This window comes from Scatophagus argus, chromosome 1 (assembly GCF_020382885.2).
Source record: "Scatophagus argus isolate fScaArg1 chromosome 1, fScaArg1.pri, whole genome shotgun sequence".
NCBI classification, from domain to species: Eukaryota; Metazoa; Chordata; class Actinopteri; family Scatophagidae; genus Scatophagus; species Scatophagus argus.
Window position 1 is genome coordinate 21309516 of NC_058493.1, and position 20650 is coordinate 21330165.

At 38.3% G+C, this 20650-nt stretch overlaps 1 protein-coding gene across 1 annotated transcript in view; it reads right to left on the reverse strand.

Moving 5' to 3' along the window:
* LOC124060261 (protocadherin-9) overlaps positions 1-20650 on the reverse strand; it is a 181650-nt gene that overhangs the window by 50382 nt on the left and 110618 nt on the right. The window contains exon 4 of the mRNA XM_046390985.1: positions 4093-4294. Coding sequence (XP_046246941.1) covers positions 4093-4294 — 202 coding nt within the window. The remainder of the gene's footprint in view (positions 1-4092; positions 4295-20650) is intronic.

Below are 20650 nucleotides of genomic sequence, written 5' to 3' on the forward strand. Positions count from 1 at the left end.
ATCTTCTTTGTGGTCTGGGAACCCTAATCCATGCACCACCAATGTAACAGTCTTCAGCAGCCCAGCTATCAACATATACAAACAAAAACATTCAAATATGCGTTTGTTTGGTGAATATGTGACTTGATTGTTTATTTGTTTCATTATGGGGCCTATCTGTTGAGAACGACTTTCCTCTATAATTGCGCAGAGACAGGCAGCAGTCCTAGAAGATATTAAGCATGTGACTATTACTTTCCCCCGTACCATTTATTTGATTTGCCTTTTAATGGCGTGGCCTAATAAAAACAGAAGCTTCAATTTCAAATCAATATTTTGTGTATTATTAAGCAAGGCAGAAGTAAGAGTAAACTATGATGAAAGAAACATTAAAGAGGCTCTGCTGTTCTGTTACCTAAAAGCACCTTGAGGCGTAAAACTCTCTCCCAAATCTCTATATCTCTTCTTACTGACATGGTGTATGGAGAACATATCACAGCACGTTACTTTAAATCAAGTCATCCTTCTCTTCAGCACCATGGACAGCGGATGTTAAGAAGCTCTCAACAGTGCATTTGCTTGTAAGTGCTGCTTTGGGAATTGTGTGTAAAAATTGAAGAGCTTTTGTTAAAAAAAAAACAAATGCTCTTAGAAATTAGTGGCAAACCAGTGGAAGCCCCTTGTAAGGTCTTTCCCTCCTTTTAAAATAAATTTGCTCACATATCACTTTCAAATGCATTATTATAAGTTTGTCTTGTCTCTACACAAAATGCAGAGATGTTAGCCCAACTGTTTGTACTGTTACTGTGTTGTCTGTGTTTATTTTTACTATTGGAAACTGCCGTAAAGCTTTAGGCATAACTTCAAGAGAAACATCCCTTTGCGCTTTTCTCCTTCATAAAAAAATACTGTTAGACATCAGACTTTCATAACTCCCACACTATGCATGTTTCCTTAGTTCAGATGAAAGCCACAACCTACGCACAAGTCTAACCACCGTCTTGTATTACATAAAGGATAATTAGTAAGTTCACTTTCATATATTATATGTATAAATAAATAAAACTAAATAGTGAGGTCAAGATCCAAAGATTCTTTGTTACTTTAGTAGTTTAAAACATGACAGTCAGTTTGTTTTGTGAAAATCACAGGGTTTCATTAGGCTTGCTAGAATTATAGAATTATGATTTAATTAGATTTAGCGTCCAGCATCTGTCTAGATTTTTTTTTTTTTTTTAAAGCTAACTATTTATTACGGATTTGTAGTAGAATATTCCCGGTTCTAAATGCTGACTGTGTATCATAATTTAACATCACTTGCCTTTTCATCACACATATACTACAGATACTATAGACTACATACTGATCACTCTCATCTGAGTGCAACTTTGTACATCTCCTGTGTGAATCCCACTTGCTTGCAACCAAGAAAAGAGCACTCTTGAACTAATATTTTTTCCCAACATCCTGCAAAAGAAACAAGGACAGCAGAGTTATACTAATTGAATAAATTATTCCAATTTTGACTCTTTAAGAAGGTCTTTTGAACAGTCTTAATATGTCAGACAAAAAAGGTAGGAGATATTATTGTCAAACACTGAACAAAGCAGTAAGACCCCCCACTGTCAAGGTCCTATTCTACAGTGTTGCAATGGATGGGCTTGTTTTCAGCAGTGTTACAAGATAATTTGCGCCTGAAGTAAGAACACAATGGTGTTAAATATCTTCCAGATGCTGCTTGCCCTTGTCAACAAATAGCTAGTAGCAAGAAACTGTAAAAAGACAGTTTGTGTGTGTGTTTTATTTTTTATTTTTTTTAAGTCTGCCAGGGATTTACTCAAAACTAGTTAACCTGAGACCACTGAGTTCATGCAACCAGCAGGTAACAAATACCTCATAGATGGGACATAAAATCATTATCCTGCCAAGCAGCAGTTAAAGATCAAAAACCACCGCTGTCACTGATTATAGTGTGCTGGTAACCAATACCATAGCAGAATGTCAGTGTTTAAAGACAAAATTGATGCCTTTTGTTAGAGAACCATGAACAGTTCATGCAGCTAGTTCAAATACACGCATGAGGACTTCCATAAGTGTTAAGGTCTTTCTTAGATTTACTTTAAATAATGTGTTTTACAAACCATACCTCATTTTGCCGTACACTTGACTCAGCTTCAGAGAACCAAAGACTTTCTCTGCTCTTCTCCCTCTTTCTATACACCATATCATGCATATACTTACTGATACAAATTTATTTGTACTTATAGAGACTAGACAGAAAGACCATTTTAAGTCAGTTTCATGTTTTATTAATAAATTATGTGGGTCAAATCTTTTTACATGGTCAGATGTCACCTTGTTGAATCGTGTCAAGAGGTCCGACTCGGACCTTTGGCAAAGTTTTTACATTTATATCATTCTATGAGCATTGCACATATATCTGAATTTACTGTAATTAATACAAGCCTTTCTAATCTGTCATTTGTAGTGGCTCTTGTACCTTTGGTCATGTGTTTTAATTCTCCCCGCATTTAAGGCGTACCTCCTTTCTGACATGTGTATCTAATTTGCATATGTCAGTTTAACATGTTGCGTAAATGTCTGGCATGTCATGGAATACAATGTGCTCATCAACAGTGCCGACCAATAATTGCTCTTTGCTTTTTAATTACAGCTTCCATATATTGTCAGCTCTTGTTGACTTTAATCACCTGTCTGTTCACTTTTGAAATTGCAAAGAAATTATGAGCTGTGTTTTCTGAAAATTATGTTCATGTATAATTAATTTCCATTGGCATTCAGATTATGTTTCATATTGACTTAGTATCATTTATATTGAATTTGCACTCACAGCCATCAAACTTGTCAAACTTATTAGGGTATAGGAATGTTTCACAAATTATTACATTTGGAAAAAATCATTGCCATGACCATAATCCAGTCAGAAGTTTATTTCTTTTTCAACATTTATCTATTCTATTCTTTTTGTGTGAAATATATAATCATGATTATTAAATATTGATCTTACATATGGCAGTTGTCCCTCTTGTTGCTTGCAAAGAGGGGAGATAAAAGAACACACAGATGAGGCAGTCTACATATTTTTCCTATGCTTTTTGCTTCCTATGAACTAAATTTAAGATGTTTTTTTTTTCCTTTCAATCTTAGCCAGGTACTTACAACAGCATGTGGCTGGGCCATGTGTAGCTCTATTCATTTGTGAAGACAGTGAGTCAGTAGGCCCACATGTTATTCATCTGCCAAGCGTGAATACATCTGCTAAGAGTCTCTATGAAATCATACACACACAGAGTTTACTCACAGCACTCGTATTTATGTGGTGCTGGCTGCTCCACCCTCAGCAGGCAAGCTGGCATCGACCTTGGGGCGATGCGCTTGATCTTCGCGCACGCCTCACCTCTTAATGATAAAATGAGAAAACTGGGTCGGAGATGTACATTCCCACCAGAAATAGTGGGAAGTTAACATCTTCAGCTGAGCACTAAGACTTCCAACTGGGAAATCATCTCTAAATAAATCAAATGAGTTTCACAAATAGGTGAGGAGCCTATGGGAGGACCAGGTTTGCTCCTGGGAGGAATGAACAAGTCTGGATGATTAACTGAGAAATGAATGACCTGCTCATGTATCTACTAGAAACCTACTTGAGAAATCAAATGGCTCTAAATTAAATGCTATGTGGAACGTTAAGGTGTTATAGAGACTGATGTTGCTTTTCATGAAATTTTATAATCTCTGTTCAAGGAGTTCAAGTCATTCCCTGAAGCAAAATCTGAAAGATTGCCTTAATTTTCTTTAACCTGCATTTTAGGACAAGATATGTTCAGATTTAGCTGTCTGCTATAAACTGAGAGGAAAATTTAGAGAGCCATATTCTGTTTTGAAGAAAAGACACTACTGTCCAATAAACTGGATCAATATCAGGCGTGAACATTTTGCAGCAGTTTAAAAGTGTCTACAATGGTGGTTTAAACTCAAAGAGTTTGCAAAAGACAAAATAAGAAAGCTATGGATACGTGCATATTATACTTTCTGCAGGCTTATTAAAAGAAATTGTAGTTTGCCACGACTCGGCCATATATTACAACTCACCAGAGTTGGGATCGGAGTTGCCATCAGCTTCAGTCCTCTTATCAGGGGAGGCCTGCTCGTAGAAGTCGTCCTGCGCCTGCACCAGAGGGAGAGGTTGTGTGAGGAGGGAGCCACTGCCTACAGGCTCATGGTCCCCAAGACCGCTGTCACTGCAGCTCTCCTGGGAGCCATCCGGCAGGTGAAACGTGACGCGCCGCTGCGACTAGAACCAAGAGCACAAAACAGAGCCTCTGATGTTAGTGCTCTGCTCTGCCTCGCTCAAAGTTGTATTCTTTTATTTGTACACTGAGTTAAGCAAGGCTCATGCTTGCTGTTTGACACACTGAGTATTGATCAGCTCTGCAGTGTGAAATAAATTTGTCTCAACAATGTAAAATGTGTTAAATATTTATAAGTAAGGAAGGCATTGATGAATTGAACGGTTCGATTTCAGATTTCTGAGAATAATTGGAAAAAAACAGGTCTATTTTGATTCGGGCCGAGTTATTGATGGGGAGGGGAGTTCAAACATGAGTAATACAGTCGCGTTTAACTGCACAACAATAACCAATAACAGCATGCAAATTCAACATAATGCACTCTAACAAAAAAATCAGCATGAAAAGTGTCAAATTTGTGAGTCTGTCATAAATACATGATTTATTTAATATCAGGCGGAATTAATGAAGGCCATGAATTTCTAGACATTGGTGGCAGAATGTTATCATGTACGTGAGGATTGCTGCAGTGACAATGACAGCCTGATGGTTTAGTTTGTGTTGAAACTGTGTTTGGGTGTTGTCAAAGTCGTATTGGCCTGCAGAGTTAACAGGAGTCGCCTCCATGGTGTCCTTCTTCCCACATTCTGCATTCTGAGTGAGGAGAGGCATTTCCTAACCCACAAGTGTTCCAGGGACATATCTTAAAGCCCTTCTGTTGTAGAACACACACACACACACACACACCATCCTTAAAGCCATCCTGATTGAATTTCCAATTGTTAATTCCAAGTGTCTTTCCCCCTTGCTCTAATGACATTTTCCTCAGGCTTTTTCATAAGTCCAGACACAAGCTTCCAGCTAACCTTTCGTGAGCACAGAGAGGTCCCTGCCACATCCTCGGTGATGACAGACAGAGACGGGTTTTACAGTAATTATTGGCAAAAGCAAAGGTCACCCAATCTGCAGTCTAATGCAAATGACCTCATTATATATTTTAAAACTGTTCCAAATGCATGCAACATTCAATTAACCAAAAAGAGGGAATAAAGAAAGGGGAAAAATGGAGTATGAGGGTGGCGGGGATGAAGGGTTTGCAGGCGGACTGCAGGAAAAACAAAAGCTGACTTAGATGCTGTGTTTAATTTAGTGGATGGATGTATGAATGGATGAACAGATAGATAGATACATAGATATATCATCTACTGTCTGCTACTCATGACAAACTTATCAGTATAGCAACCTTGGAGAAAGATATTAGTCCTTACACGCAGCTGACAAAAGACAGAATGAACTGAAATGACAACAGAGAATATATAATGACATTCAAGGCTGACAGCTATGTCTGTGTATTCGTCTCCAAATGAAGTAGTGGACTGAATGTGTTTGTGAAACTTGGTGGTGGATTTAATTATATTTACTTTTTAAAAACATTTGACGACAAAAAAAAAAAAAAAAAGAAAAAAGAAATGCCTGTCTATCTTCACTGAGAGTTGGACAACGCTCCTTCTTACAGCCCACCCACTGTGAAAGTGACCACTTCTATGACATTTTTTGGGGATTGTCAGAAATAATGTCATCCAAAATCCATTACATATTGCCAAAAATCTAATTCAGGATTTGAACAATGCTTCACACTTGCAGTCTCCAATGGCAACTGAAAGTGCAGAATCAAGTACAATTAAATGTAAAGGTCTTGTAAAACAGTAGGAATCTGGATAAATGTCACCGTTAGTAATTATAAAGAGGCAGATGATCAGATGTGGCATTTCGAATAAAAATGATATAACGGGTGAGAAAAAAAAAAGTCCTCTCTAAAGAGGCTCCCTCCTCTGTTTGTTTGTGTGACAGCTAAAGTATAGCTTACTGATAAGGTAATGTAGTGCTATCACTTTCACATAAGGTTAGGCGTACTGTGTGTGTGTGTGTGTGCACTTTAACAACATTTTATGGTGAAAAAGAAACCCGATGAAGCAGAAGGGTGAGGCAGGCCTTAAAGATTTGACGTGTTTGGTTTATCTGCACTTAATTAACAGTAGCTTCATATGTTTTTCTTCTTGCTGTTGCCAAAGAAGTTGGCCTAAGGCAAGGTAGCCCTGTATTTGTTGGCTGAAAGTGTCAGGCTGGCAAAACTGAGCACTGGCAGCTTTTCAACATCCTCTGTCCAGAGTTAAACTGTATATTTTAGTAGTATTCCAAGTAGATGTGTTGTGTTATTAGCAAACCTATAGGATCTGGAGGAGTAGTGGCAGTCAGACTTTCAACAAAAGATTTATCATCCAGAAAACATGCACATCGGTGTAATTTTAAGATATTTATACGAACATTTGGTGTGAGTGAATACAATGCCAGGAAAAAGAACAACAATGTTAATTCTCAATTAAACACAACATATGACTTGGCAAATAAGTTATCACTAAATGCGGGTAATGTGGAAGAAATTATAACTTATGGAACTTACATGTAATGAAAAAAAGTCTCATTACTGATTGTGTTAATAATTTTAGCATGTCAAAGATTGATGAACTTGGTGCCCTTAGAGATTTTTCTGGGCTCTTTTAGGCCAAACAGAACATGTAAGAATAACAGTAAGTATAAGTATATAAAGTCTAAAATTATTTACAGTTCTTTGAAAAATATTTCACAATAAGATGAATTTTTTTGAGATGAAAAATTAAGAATTCATCATTTATAATTTGCTTGCATTACTATTTGTAAATAAAAAGGTCTATTTTTAAACAACAGCGCTGTTTATGGCTGTGTGTGTTCAGTGTGTGTCTGTGGGCGTTGTGTGTTTGCTTATGTGTTTATTTGTGGGTTTAGGCATGTTTGAAGATATTTGTATTCCTGTATTGCTGACAGTCACTTGTAGTAACATTAGCATAAGACCGGCTTAAACTATCCCTGCTGCCAGTTTACATGATATTATGGCTTATCACGCCTGCTAACCCTTATTATCCGCTTGTTTTTATAATTTGCTTGACCAAACACACTCACTTTAACAAACACAAATCAAAGAGGAGGACTTTGCTGCTGGAAGGTTTACATTCCAGCAAGCCAGAGAATAGAATTTGCCCTTGAGTCTTCATGGAAAGGATCCAAATTTGTAACAAACTGGGAATAAAATCTGACAGAGGACCATTGAACACACACAAACACATTATTGTAAAGTGTAAAAGCGGAGTCTTTGGCTTTACAAGAGATGAACTTGCTTGTTTGTTGTTACATTAAGTATAACAGTGACAACTAAGCTTTAATTTGTTGTATTGATTTGCATTTTAATTACCACTAGCATATACCTCATTCAAACTAAGAATTACCATTGAGTTTTCTCAATAGTAAACAGTAATTACGATACTGCAATCAGAGAGCAATTTAGTATTTGCATCACCTGTACCTGATACCTAAAACCTGATCCCTTGACATTAATAAGTACAGTACAGCACTGTACTACTGTAGCACTTTGTGCAGCGCCTCTGTAGAAAATCACAGTCAGTGGATGAGATATGAAGAATCACTGAGCAATAAAAACCCACTCCTATAGAAGACAAAACTGATACAACTTTGGTTTTATGTGAGAAAACAAATAGGGACAAGGCTTAGGAAGTCGGAGCATGAGCTTCCTCTCTGTTTCCCTCTCTTTCTCCTACTGAGTGGGACCATATGGAGCACAGTGTGTAAGTCAAAAACAACTTCTGTGTTATACCGTGTTCCAAATGAACACTATATAGCGCTACATTTCTATCAGACAGACGTTTAATGAGAAGAAGCACACAATCAGCGGACGTGCATGCACACACACACACGCACACACGAAAAAATAATGCAACCTCCTCACCCCCACAAATAATCTTATCTAACAGCAGTCTGACACCTGCGGTGAGAGAACACTTCCCACGAGCCCATTCTCACAATCAGACCACTGAGGGAGATCAGTCAACCAGGAAAACAAAACTCACAAAAAGATCTCTTTCTCTTCCTCCCCCTGCCCTGCTCTCCCAATCTTTCTCCTTCCCTTTGAGACCAAAGGTGCTGTGCCATCTGCTGGCCACCTTGCAAAATACAATTTTTATCAGTAGAAGGCCAAAAACGTGCTTGTCCTGTTTGTTTCACTGGTCATGCTGATTGATTTTTTTTCCCCCCTCTGTCATTTACACCCTGTCCTACCCCTTTGCACTGCTATTGCTGCACTTCACCTGCTGAAACATTGAACAGAGCAATGGATGACCTTTTTTAAGTTGTCTTATTTTACGTTTTTATAAAGTACCTTTTCTTGTGATGTTCTGTTTCCCCAAATTTTTATCCACAAACCCGACAAGCTGTAAAAATCCCGTAAAACATTAAACCAAAGGGAACACAAACAGGCGATAGACATCGCCTCCTGTCAACATAACATTGGAATTTCCTTTGGGATCATCCATAAGATGCATTACAATCTCAGTCAGCCAGGGCTCTATTTTGATGACATAAATACAGTCAAAAACAAGCTTTTCAACCAGCTTAAAAAAAGATGAAAGATGCGAAGATAAAAAGAGTTCCCAAACTTGTTTCTGTAAGCAACACTCAAATGAAAAGTGACAAATAAATCACAATCTCCCCCGTCTTTGATTCTGAATCTAATATTGACGTAGTCTGCTCCTGCTGCCTCTCCAGAGTTGAAGTCTGCTGCCTTCTGCTTTTCATCATTAAATCATAGCGAGGCAGTTCCGAGAAACATCTGCATTCTGCCACATCCGCAATGAAGCCTGATCAGTCACTCTATTGCTCTTTGGTACCCCACAAACACACACGCACAAAGACAAACACAAAGATACATGATTCAAAGTCACATCTGACCCATTTCCCAAATTGCAAGCTTGTAGAGGTGGAATAGTGTGTGTGTTCTGTCTGACAGCAGTCTGCTTTGTGTTAGTCATTTACTTAGCTTAGCATGTGATTATCAGCACAGTCCATCATTTTGATTCTTTCTGGGCTAAATGATCTTATGCAGATTTATGGATGCGCTATACAGTGTGCATGTTTATTTATTTATCCTTCAACCATTTATTGTCTAACCCGCATAGGAGACACCTTTCTCTCATTAAAAAGTATAAATCCACATGTAAGTCACACAACAGACTCACACTCTAGCCTATCATCCTTCACAGATGACAGGGGGATGACAAGTGCAGTGACAGGTTCCCTCTCGCCGATGCATCGAAAGTCCAATTTGTTTTCTCTTCATCTGTCCACACCTCCATAATTAACTCCATTTTATCCTACTTCCATACATCAGCATGACCACCCCTCCCCACCAATTTATGTTATTTTTATGTTTATGTATTTTATGTTCAGTTAATAATGTATTTTATGTTTTGTGTAATTTATGGTAAACATGCTAGAGATATCACATTAAGGTGATAGAGAACATGAAACAACACAGAAACAGAGTAAAATAAATCATCCTGTTCTGTCTTCAGCATCCAATTCACCAGCCCTCACACAACTCAACAGCAAATATTTATATGTATAGATACAGTAAATCTATGCTCAGTTCCTACTGGCTTTAAATTGTGACATAGGCGAGAGCAAAACTACACTCTCTATTTTATAGGCAACAAAGGGGGAACAAACCTTCCAGGATTATCTTTGTCAACTTCAGAATATCTCTCTAAGCATCTGAAGTTTAACTGCAGCAAACAGCTAAAAGTGGTGGTGGCTGAGCTAACCCAGTCTGACACCAAAGGCTGCCTTCAGCTGGAAACATGAAATGAATACATTGGCTAAGCATGCACGTCTAACCTTCAGTATTTAGATGTAACTAGTGACCCAAATGGGCAAATCTTCCCGGCGTCCTGTGGCCAGTTTACTTCACATCAGTGGCGGATGTATACGGTTTTAGATTTTATGAATATGTTTATGAAACCAAGACTAAACAGAATTTACCTGAACAGACTTCTTCAGAGGGCTGAAATTTCATTTATAATTGATGTCATCTAACACCACCTGGTGCTACATCTGGACATCTTCGGGCCCTTCTACTCTTTTTTTCCCTCTCCACCCTGCAAGTGACCTCTTTCCTTTTCCGATGGATTTCTTCATCTTCTACATCTCCCTCGCTCTCTTCACGCTTACTTTGGTGGTGTGCTTTTAAATAACCTGACTTGGCTGAGTGAGAACTATGAGGCAGGAGCAGTTCAACCAGCTTCCCTCTGTGCCTTAAGCAGAGCTGAAGAAACCTGTGCAACTGCCACAGAGCATTAGCTACAAAGTTAACCACTACTGACTCACTCATCGGTTCTACCCTCTGCCGACATCCACAGCCATAAAATGAGAGACACAGCAATTCTTCTCTATGTGTGTCTCCTGCATCAGGATGAAGGATTTGACACTCAGAGACAGTTAACTACAGAGCAGAGTGGAGCAGGCTAGGCCCTGAGCACTGAATGGGAAAGCTTGATGTGTTTATGAGTTAGAGACCATGTGATCTTGGAGCTGCACTCAGCTGTAGACAGTGTACACTGAAGTCACTGTTCTGTGGCACTACGGAGGGTGTTAAGCTTTTTATTTGCCCACCGCTAATGCTTCCGAAACATACCTTTATGTCATCGAACTAATAAAACGAATTAGAAATATTAAAAGGCAATGAAATTAAATAAAATACATTCATGTTGCACTAAAAGCTACACATTTATTTGTGCTCTTTAAAACCAAAGCTTAATTGCAGTGTACTCGATGATTCGCAATAACCTACAACCCTATTAGCTGTCATGAAATCCTGTTTGTGATTCCATTACAACACACAGGTACAGACGCGTACATTTGTTTAGTTGGATTTCTGTTTATCCTGTGGAAATAATGGCTATTTACACAGCCATGATTATCCAGCTTTGAGAGATCAAATGTAAATCGATGCAGCAGGGAGGTCTGGTTGACTTTGGCAACTGGTGATATAAATTTCTTGATTTTTGTATGGCACTCGCACAAAAATATAAGAAGAGGAATTCTGAGATTGTTCTTTTTTGTTTTCGGAACAGCAAACAAAAATAATCTGACCTTTTTTTTTTATTTCCATTTTTCTTTTATTGTTAGTGTTCATGCAAATAAGCTATTATGAGGGTGGTAACCTGATAAATTTGAGTTGGAAATATGCAACTAATCCATGCCTGGAATTCTTAAGCTTCTACAATATTATAGTCTCTAATTTAAAAGGTGAATCCAACTGAATGGATAATTAGTGAAGTGTTATGACGCGCTAAAACCTAATGACATGGACAACAACTGATTAATGTGATAGCTGCCGTTTAAAGACAATGAAGCAATAAAAGGGAAACGTACAGCAATATCTCCCACTTCTAACCAGAAATTAATTTAGCCTTTGTTGAATTGCAGAGCACACTAATAAGTACATTCGAGTGTAATATCATCCAATTGTCTCTCAAACGGTAAGAGGAGAAGGACATTTTCTAATCTCTGTTTGTGTTAAATCACTTGACAGGGCAACTTGTAACCCCTCCCAAAAGCAGCAGATGTTTATGCTACTTGATAAGAAAGAAGTGAACTGATAATGTGCAAGTGCATGTCACTTTAACCTCTCCTGCTTGTTTTATTGATGATTTGTTGTTACCAGTCTTAGATCTTACTTTGTTTATTTTGCATGCCCTTTTTAATGTTTCCATTTTTTACTTGGTGTTCTACTTACTGCACCGTGGTTCTTAGAGTAACACAATTTCAGTTCTCTGTATGTGCTGCACATACGGCAGAATTGACAATAAAGCTGACTTTGAATTTGACTTGATATGATGTTTGATGCTGAAGCACCGCGGCAAGATGTTGACAGTGCCATCAAATATCACAATCTACACCCTGCACTTACAGTACGTCCCACCAATCATCATGGTGTTACATGGGTGTGCACACCACACATGCTGTGTATACTAAGATGCAAAATATATTTTATGGAATATAAATATTATATTTTTTGTCAATAAGAATATAAAACAATTTGCTACAAGACTGATAACATTTCAAGACAAGGCATTTTTTCTCCAACAGTTGATGCCTGTCAGGCAATTTTCCAAAGCACAGTGTTTTATCCTGGATGTACAATGTGTGTATTGTGCACATGTTGTCCATGAAATGCAAAAACATGCATTATAATTATATTGTATATATATATTGACTAGTGCTTAAAGTGCATATATGATCTGAGATATCAACCCATAGCCTGTGTGGTATGATACATAATCATTTTTTACCAATGCATCAATTATTGTGGCCAATCAAAGCCACTACTAATTCACACTGTATCACATCACTGAGGATTTGCAAAACATCAGGTATATGCACCTGCTGTTTCTCTATTTCACCCATCAGGAAATTAGAAACTAACTTTTTTTTCCAAGAGGACAGTCACAGTGAGGGAAATACAATTAAGCTCAAGCCTTAATAATTAATTTTATGGTCAATGATCTCACCAACAATTATTTCTGATGCAACTAATCATCTGGAAAATAAGAATCACCCAGACCCTTTTCCATTTGTTTTGATGCCAAGCAGCCAGCAAATTCCCTCCAAGAGTTTCGAGTGAAAACAAGGCGCCAGCATAATGCATAGTGGTGGATAGCGTGTCGCAGTGCATAATTTGTTTTTGTTTGTATGTGATCGCCTGCCCGTTTGCATTTTAGGAGGCTGTGACAGAAAAGGAACACTTCTTTCTTTTCCTTGTTTTTGTTTTTCACTGATGAAAGACCATTCAGCCAAAATGTAGACTAAAGCAGCATTAAAAGTTTTTGTGCAGTAACACAGGGGCAGTTTTCCATATTGCTGGATTTGTAGATATAATGTACTTCATTTTTACCTTTATCGAGGACATGCAGCAAGATGGAGTGGGGGGGCAAGATAGATGATACAGATACAGAGACTAAAAAGGAATGAAAACTAATGGACGAGACTAGAGATATTTTCCACTCTGCAGGGCTCCAAGATGAACATTTCTTACAGCAAAGCACATCTTATCACAACCAACGAAGATCATATGATACAAAACGTATGAAAATATTTAAAATAGTTTTCTCTAGAATTGGTTTGCAAATGGTGCTTCAGTAGCTGAGCAAGTTGTCGTAGGGCTGTTTGGAAGTCGTGTCAAAAAGGACTTCATAAGAAAATATTCATTTTTAATTACCTCAAAAGCATGACAAATTAAACACATTTCATTAAAAAAAATATTCAGATACATTTCTTTGTGTGTTTAAATAGTAAATAGTATATGTTCTTTAATGAAACCACCAATGCCAATTTAGCTTAGCATTGCTTACAGCAGCCCATTAAACACTGGATAAGTCGTCAGCAGAGCTTTTGTCTGAATGCGACTGTTCATCAGAAATCGACATTCACGTAAACATACTGTGTATTGTTTATTTTTGACATACGTCTGTTTTCCTCAGATCTCACCTGTGAGCATAGCAATAAATAAGTAAATCAGATATCAACTTTGGATATATAAAATCATATAAATATACCAATATGACGGCCCATTCATGGCAACAAAAACCGCTGCCTAGCATAAAAGGGCGTGTCATCCCCCATGATTATAATTCAAACACATGAGCACCATCTGACCGTCTTTGCCTGCTAAAATTGCTGCACACATATGCACACACGCACACACACACACACAGGTGCTGTTGCTGAGAAGGTGGTTCAGATCAGACAAAACAAGCTAAAGCTAAGCTTGTATTAGTAGAGCTTCAGTAGTTTTCTGACTGTAATCCAAGTTCAGATGATAGCAGAGATTGCACTCACCTCCTACTTGGTCATGTCCAAAACCCCTTCAAACACAGGTACATCCTGGCCAGTTACCTGAGCCAAATTGACTCCTCTCAAACAGCAGCTTCATAACAAGGCAGACATCACAGGTACAATAACTAACCTGTGATGCTGCCTCCTTGTTTTCAGGTACCACATTTTCCAAGTTCTGGACAGTACACAGTTGTAAGGCTTTCTCCATTTTGTTCTTTGGTCACTTTGCTCTTTCTTTACCCTCTTCTTTCGTGACCTGCTCAGCCACAGCTTGTGTAGTCTAAGTATACTTACACCGACAGCCTGAGGCAAGATGCCCTGATTTCCCACAACGATGAGAAGCTTGCCTGCGATGGCCATGCTTTTTAGTCTGGTGGTCCGGTTGTCCAGGTAGATTGGTGTACTCAACTGATTATCTCTGGAGACCATCTCCATAGTTTTAGATTATTTTAAGTTAGAAATCCCCTTTGAATAATTTCAATAATTAACACATTTAAAAAAAAATACATCCTGTATTGTGTTAAAAACAGTGCAAACTGGTATTGTATCCAAACTGTGGGGTTTCCTGGGGCTAAAATCCTAAAATAGCACATTTCCCCATTGTAACAGAAATAGCTGACTGAGTCAATTTATATGCCATAATTTTGGAAGGTGTAATGAATAATAGCATATCTAAGGAAATGCAGCTTCCAGCACTTATCCCTCAGTTTAAATCAGAAATCAGATTGCTGGCAAATCTCAAATATTCATACATTTAACTGTAGCCTATTGCAAAGTAAAAGAACCCATTTAAAACCTGTCACTTAACGCTAAGAAATCCCACAATCTGAGTAAGTCAGATGCAGCATTTCTGGTTGAGGCTGCAGGCTTGTCACACACCTCCATAATGTGAAGGAGTCATTCCGTCACACTAATATTTTCAGTTTGGCATCAAGTTGTGCTTCCCAAGTCATGGATATACACTCAAAATAATGTTTGCTGTTGAAGAATATCCTGGAGCAATAACTTATTACACATCTAGTAATAAAATCCCTAGAGAGAGAAAAACAAGGATGCCTGAGATTTACAGCTGTAACACAAGCTCAGCTGTTTTTGCCAAGATTCCCTATCCATAAAAAAGAAAACTAAATGGCACAGACTAGGAACAACTGTTATATAAGTGCTTGTAAATTTGCATGTGCTCACTTGGGACCTTCTTACAACTTGCAAAATAATATTCCAACTGGGAGACAGCACTGTCATCACATAAAAAAGCGATGTATATTGGTATTTCCAATTTATGAAAGAACAGCAATAGGAGAAACATAATATTGGTGTGAGGGAAACGGGGATGACAGTCAGGACCAAGAGAGGGAAAAAAAATGAAGGATAAATAGTTTAAAGAGACAGCTGAAATATTCAAACAATCATTCATGAGAGATGACTCCAATGGCTCACTGGCAGCATGTAAACAAACTTAATGTCTCCAGCCTGTATCACCATGAATCTCATAACCCATCTTGGCCCTGAAGCCTCTTCTCAGCCTGCCCCACAAGTCCAGTGGCTTATCACATAAACGATTATTGACTGCTTTGCAAGCCATCAATACCATCACTGCAGTTTTACATATGGTAAGCCCAGCAACTTCATCATAGTGAGCCAGTAGAGGCAGAACGCTGAGAGGCTATAAAGATACATCAGGTTTTACAATGAGAATAAAAGGGTTTGCAGTGGCATTTTCTGCAGAACTGTTGGGTCCTTAAATTTAAATGTGAATTACTGTGGATTACTCTAAATGTTCATTTATTTGAGAATATTCTGTGGAAAGGGTGTGAATTTAAACTCATCACAGCATCCTGTATGCCTCTGTTGAGACACTTTGAAGGGAAAAGAAAGAGCTGGGATTTCCAGTTTTAACAGTGAAATGCTAAAAACAAAACAAACAGACAAAAAAAAAAAACAAGACAAAAGCTCACGTAACATGGCTGTGTGATGGTGCAATGTATTGGTATATAACATGGTGCCTCAGGTCTTGCAGCTGAGCCAAAACAACTTAATGGATTAATTGGGAACCAACAGAGATAATTAGGCCTTTGGGGTTGTATGATTCCACCCCTCGTCGACTGTTGCCTCAGAACTGTGATGTAGTGCGTTCCTGCTGTGTAATCGAGATAATTAGCAAGAATGTTGTGTCACTGTCCAAAGATTAGCAAAAGGGAAAGGCCAAACAAGGCTCATTAAAATGTGGTTCCAACCTAGAGAGACTTGATAGGATTTACTGAGATTGTCTTGTTTTCCCTTACCTTATTTATGTCCTTAGAGAAGTGAGGGACACGAAGATGAAAGATTATGTTTTTTATCTCATTACAAGCATTGTTCTCTTCAATCAGACCATGAATAGACACCGCAGTTAGAGGAATTGGTCCAACTTTTAACTTGGCAGCTATAGCCAGTGTCCACACAAACGCACTGCAGGGCAACAATTTCTTTAGCTCATATGAGAATGATACACACTAGTGTCATATATTTGTTTCCCCTGAGGAGAAATTACTATGGATAGCTAGCTGTTAGCTGAGACTAACTGAGCCAGGGTTTCAGTTGTTTACTGTGCTCCTATTATTGGATGCCAAGGTGTCCTTCTGTGAGGCTGACAGGCACTGAGTAGTAGGCCAAATTGATTGGTCTGCTCTTGCCCACCAAAAGGACCTGAACTCAATTTGCTTGTGATGGCTTCAATTTCCTGGCTGGACAAAATCCCCCCCACTCCTCTCTCTCTCTCTTGCTCTCCCTCTCGCTCAGCATCCCTTCCTCGCTCAAGAGCTGTCATTTAATTTCATTACTCAACAGGGGAGGTTCATGCCCTGTCACATTTGTCTGTCTTTTGTCCCTCGCTCTGTTCATGTGAACAGCACCAAGAGCAACAGCAAAGAAAGGCTTGTTTTCAAGAAACTGGTTGTTCCAGATATTCCTGGAGCAGCACAGTCTGTGGTTTTTTGCCTGGCAACATCTAAGCCGAAGTAAAATTTTCATTTGAAGAGGGTTGGTAGCTTGATCCTTATCTGCCCTCTAGATGAAAGATCCAAGTGGGTACATTTTTAAGATAAGCTACATTTTTTTAGGGTGTCTTAAGATGAAAGCAAGGACATAATTCAGTCCAGGCAAATATACTGTCTGTCTTCATTTGGGTGTGTTGTGTAAAATAACTGCGAGGCTTTGGCGAACAGATATGTTACAGATCGTTGTTGTCATCCCCTTGTCATTATTCCTGCCAGTATTCAGCTGGTTATTCAAGAGAAGGTCATCAAAGGTTGGACTAATTTAGCGCTTGCTTCACACAGCTTATTTTCCTCCACAACATTTTTGAGAAGCAAAGACCCAATTTGCTTCTCCCACCATACTGTAGCAACATCGTGTAAACTAATTTCGAATGCACATAATGCCTGGTAAACACGTTCAACGGCTGATTGGAAGGAACATTGGATCTAATGCCGCAGTCAAGCATATAGCTCTTTGAAGTGATTACCTCACATGTTTTGGCCATGCTTTTGTTGCTTTAAGATAAACATGTGGAGCCACTCAGCATATGCCAGCTTATGTCAAGATGAAAGATTTTACAAGCCATTATCAGAAACCAGCAGATTGTACTGAGGGTATTAGCTGGCCCCGGAAATGTGCTACAACTGCAAAGATCTTGCTCTGATTTCAGACAGTGTGGATAGGAGGTCAGCCTCTCAGCACTTTTAGATGATCTAGATGACAGACAGGAGATTAACGCCAGCAAAATGTGAGGTCCTGCAGACAGTTAATCACATATTGTACATTGTTACAAGAAAATATCCTAAAATGTTGCCTTGCTTTGTTAATTTACACTAATCTTCTCCTCCTTTCATACACTTAAAAAAAAGCTATTTCAAATTCTTATAATCATTAAATCACACATAAACACACAGAATATGATATCAGGAATCAAAAAAGCTGAGAGGAATGTGCAACATCCTCCTACCTCAGCCTCCGTATCTTTTACCTCGTCTCAGAGGATATGCTCTCTTCTGGGTGTATTTACCAGCGGTCTTACAAGCTTCTACCTCCAGGAAACAAGCAGCTGATCTGGCTCATATTTTACAATGATTCATCTCGCTCAGTATCAACCACGAGGCATAAATGCGATACAACCAAATTAAGACCACTCAGCCAGACAAACAAGCTGGAGAATTTCAAACCCATGCCTTTTTTCATTTAGCTTTGAGAGCCTGTGAAATGTATTGCCATATTAAGAAATATTTTTTAAAAGCGGTTTTTCATGTTGTAGCTGTTGTTTTCCTTGTTTCTCTATATATTTCAAAAGCAGCATAGATGCTTGACTTGACTGCAGTAGACATTGTTTTCCACTACAGCAGCAAATACTAAAGAGTCCTGTGTGGTAGATCTTAAACCAAAATGTTTTTGTATTGTCCAAATATATGAGAAAATTTCTTAAATGCTTAAGTGAAATCGATGCAAGGAATGCCCATAAAACATCAGCACTTATTTTAGTATCTGAACACAATTGCCCAACCATACATGTAACTATACATGTACATGTACTATATTCTATTCATAAGCAGTCTTATATCCTTTGAGCTGTTTGATCAGTTAAAGCAAAAATGACTCCTGCAGTGTGTGTGTGTTTAGTCTGCTCAGACATGCTATGCCCTGCCATCGCTGGAGGTGTCTGTTCTGGCTCTCTTCAAGCGAATCAAAATGCCCCAGAGGGACAAAGCCAGAAGCTTATCCATTGTGTATGGGGAACAAGGGAGAAAGCACCCTGAGAGTGCAATGGGGTGGGGGTGGGGGGCAAGCTGGACACTGTCAGGTCGACTTAGCTCCAGGGAAATCACACAGATACATACTCAGAAATTGCACTGAAATACAGAAGAATCTTCTGCTCATTGCTTCTCCATATCCATCTCTTCCACATGGTGAAATTATAATTTCCATTATCTTATTGATCCCATCATCAGCCAGAGAGAAAGATACTGCAGGATTTTTCTTTCTTCCTTTTTTTTTTAATCCTGTAACTGCAAGATTATGTAGAGGATAAGGGAGATTTCCCTGTTCACCAATAATGCTGCATTATTACCTTTTTATGAAACAATTTAGTGAATCCAAAAATTAAAGTCTGACTCTAATAGTTCAAGTAGATTACAAAGGGTGTGCACTGGAGAGCAACCTGCTTTCAATAGCCTGAACAAATGACTCCAGGTAGAAAACCATACTTTCTAACTGCCCTGCATTTATACATCAACCTAATATCAATGACATTTTCAGAAAGTTTACATTTATATACTTTTAAAGATGAATATAATGAGGAAAGATGTTGTAAAGATGTACTCCATGAAAAATATGTTATCTACCATGCATTAATTAATGCGTATGTTAATGATACAACTTATAAATGACTGCCTGACTGATTTATAAATCTAAAAAATGTGTGTGTATTTTGGACACAACAAATAAATAATACAAGGGATCTGTATCAAAATTGATTGTTCTGTGTTTATGTGACAAAAAAAATATTATTGATATGTTGTTATCAAAGTTTTAAAAGGGTTTCGAGAACAATCAATAAGCATGCCAACCAACCAGCTTTAGTTTCTGAATTTGCAGGAATTTATCATTTATCATAAAAAATAGTCCTAGCTGATACAATGCAAGCAAAGACTGGCAGATCTTTTCAGCACAGTAGGTATTCCATAGTACGCTGTGGAAACCAGATGCTTTGGCACAAGTTACTGTAACAAAAGAAGCAACAAAGAAAGGAATCCTTGTTCAGATGAATTCAGATGACTTCCTCCTGAGACAGAACAGGATAGTGTGAAGTTCTGTCTCTCTCCAGCGCCAAGCCAGTTCTCTACTCCTGTCTCTATTTGAAGGGTAGTGATGTGTATAATACTTCTCACCCTGGCAGGTTCAGTGCTATATAGAAATGACTGAGGTGAAGGAAAATACAAAGTAAAACTGCATGAAAGCAGAAGGGGTGAGTTCACTCCAAAAAGATGGTCTGACCTTGAGAAGCAATGGGCAAAAAGGTTCAGTAAGTGCAGGTCAGAGAGTGAGAGTGGTCCCAAAAGACTGTTTACATCTATCTGTCTATCTATCTATCTGTCTACCTACCTATCTCTCTATACATAGACATCTATATATGCTGTGTATTGATTTTCAGTTGTGGAGCTGTTGTGATGCAGCCAGTCAAATTGCATTATAAAACAAGATAGATTGTAGTGCACACACAGCTGTGCCTGGCAGATAAATCAATTAAAGTGACCTGATCTGACATGTAGTCACATCCTCAGACAGGCTTAATATGAAAACACCCATCCTTGAGACTCATGCCTATAAGCTAACCATGGAACCTTTCGTTCCAGAAACTCAAATTAAAAGACAAGCTGACAATGGTTCAAAAGAACAAGTCTATCTTTACTTTAAATTGGGCAAACACATGATAAATTATATTTTTCATCACAGTCTTATTCATGAACTGCAAGTCATTTTAACATGATTTGATAATAGAATAAATACTTCTAATTCCTTCAGATGAGTCTCAAATCCAATGACAGTTCTAC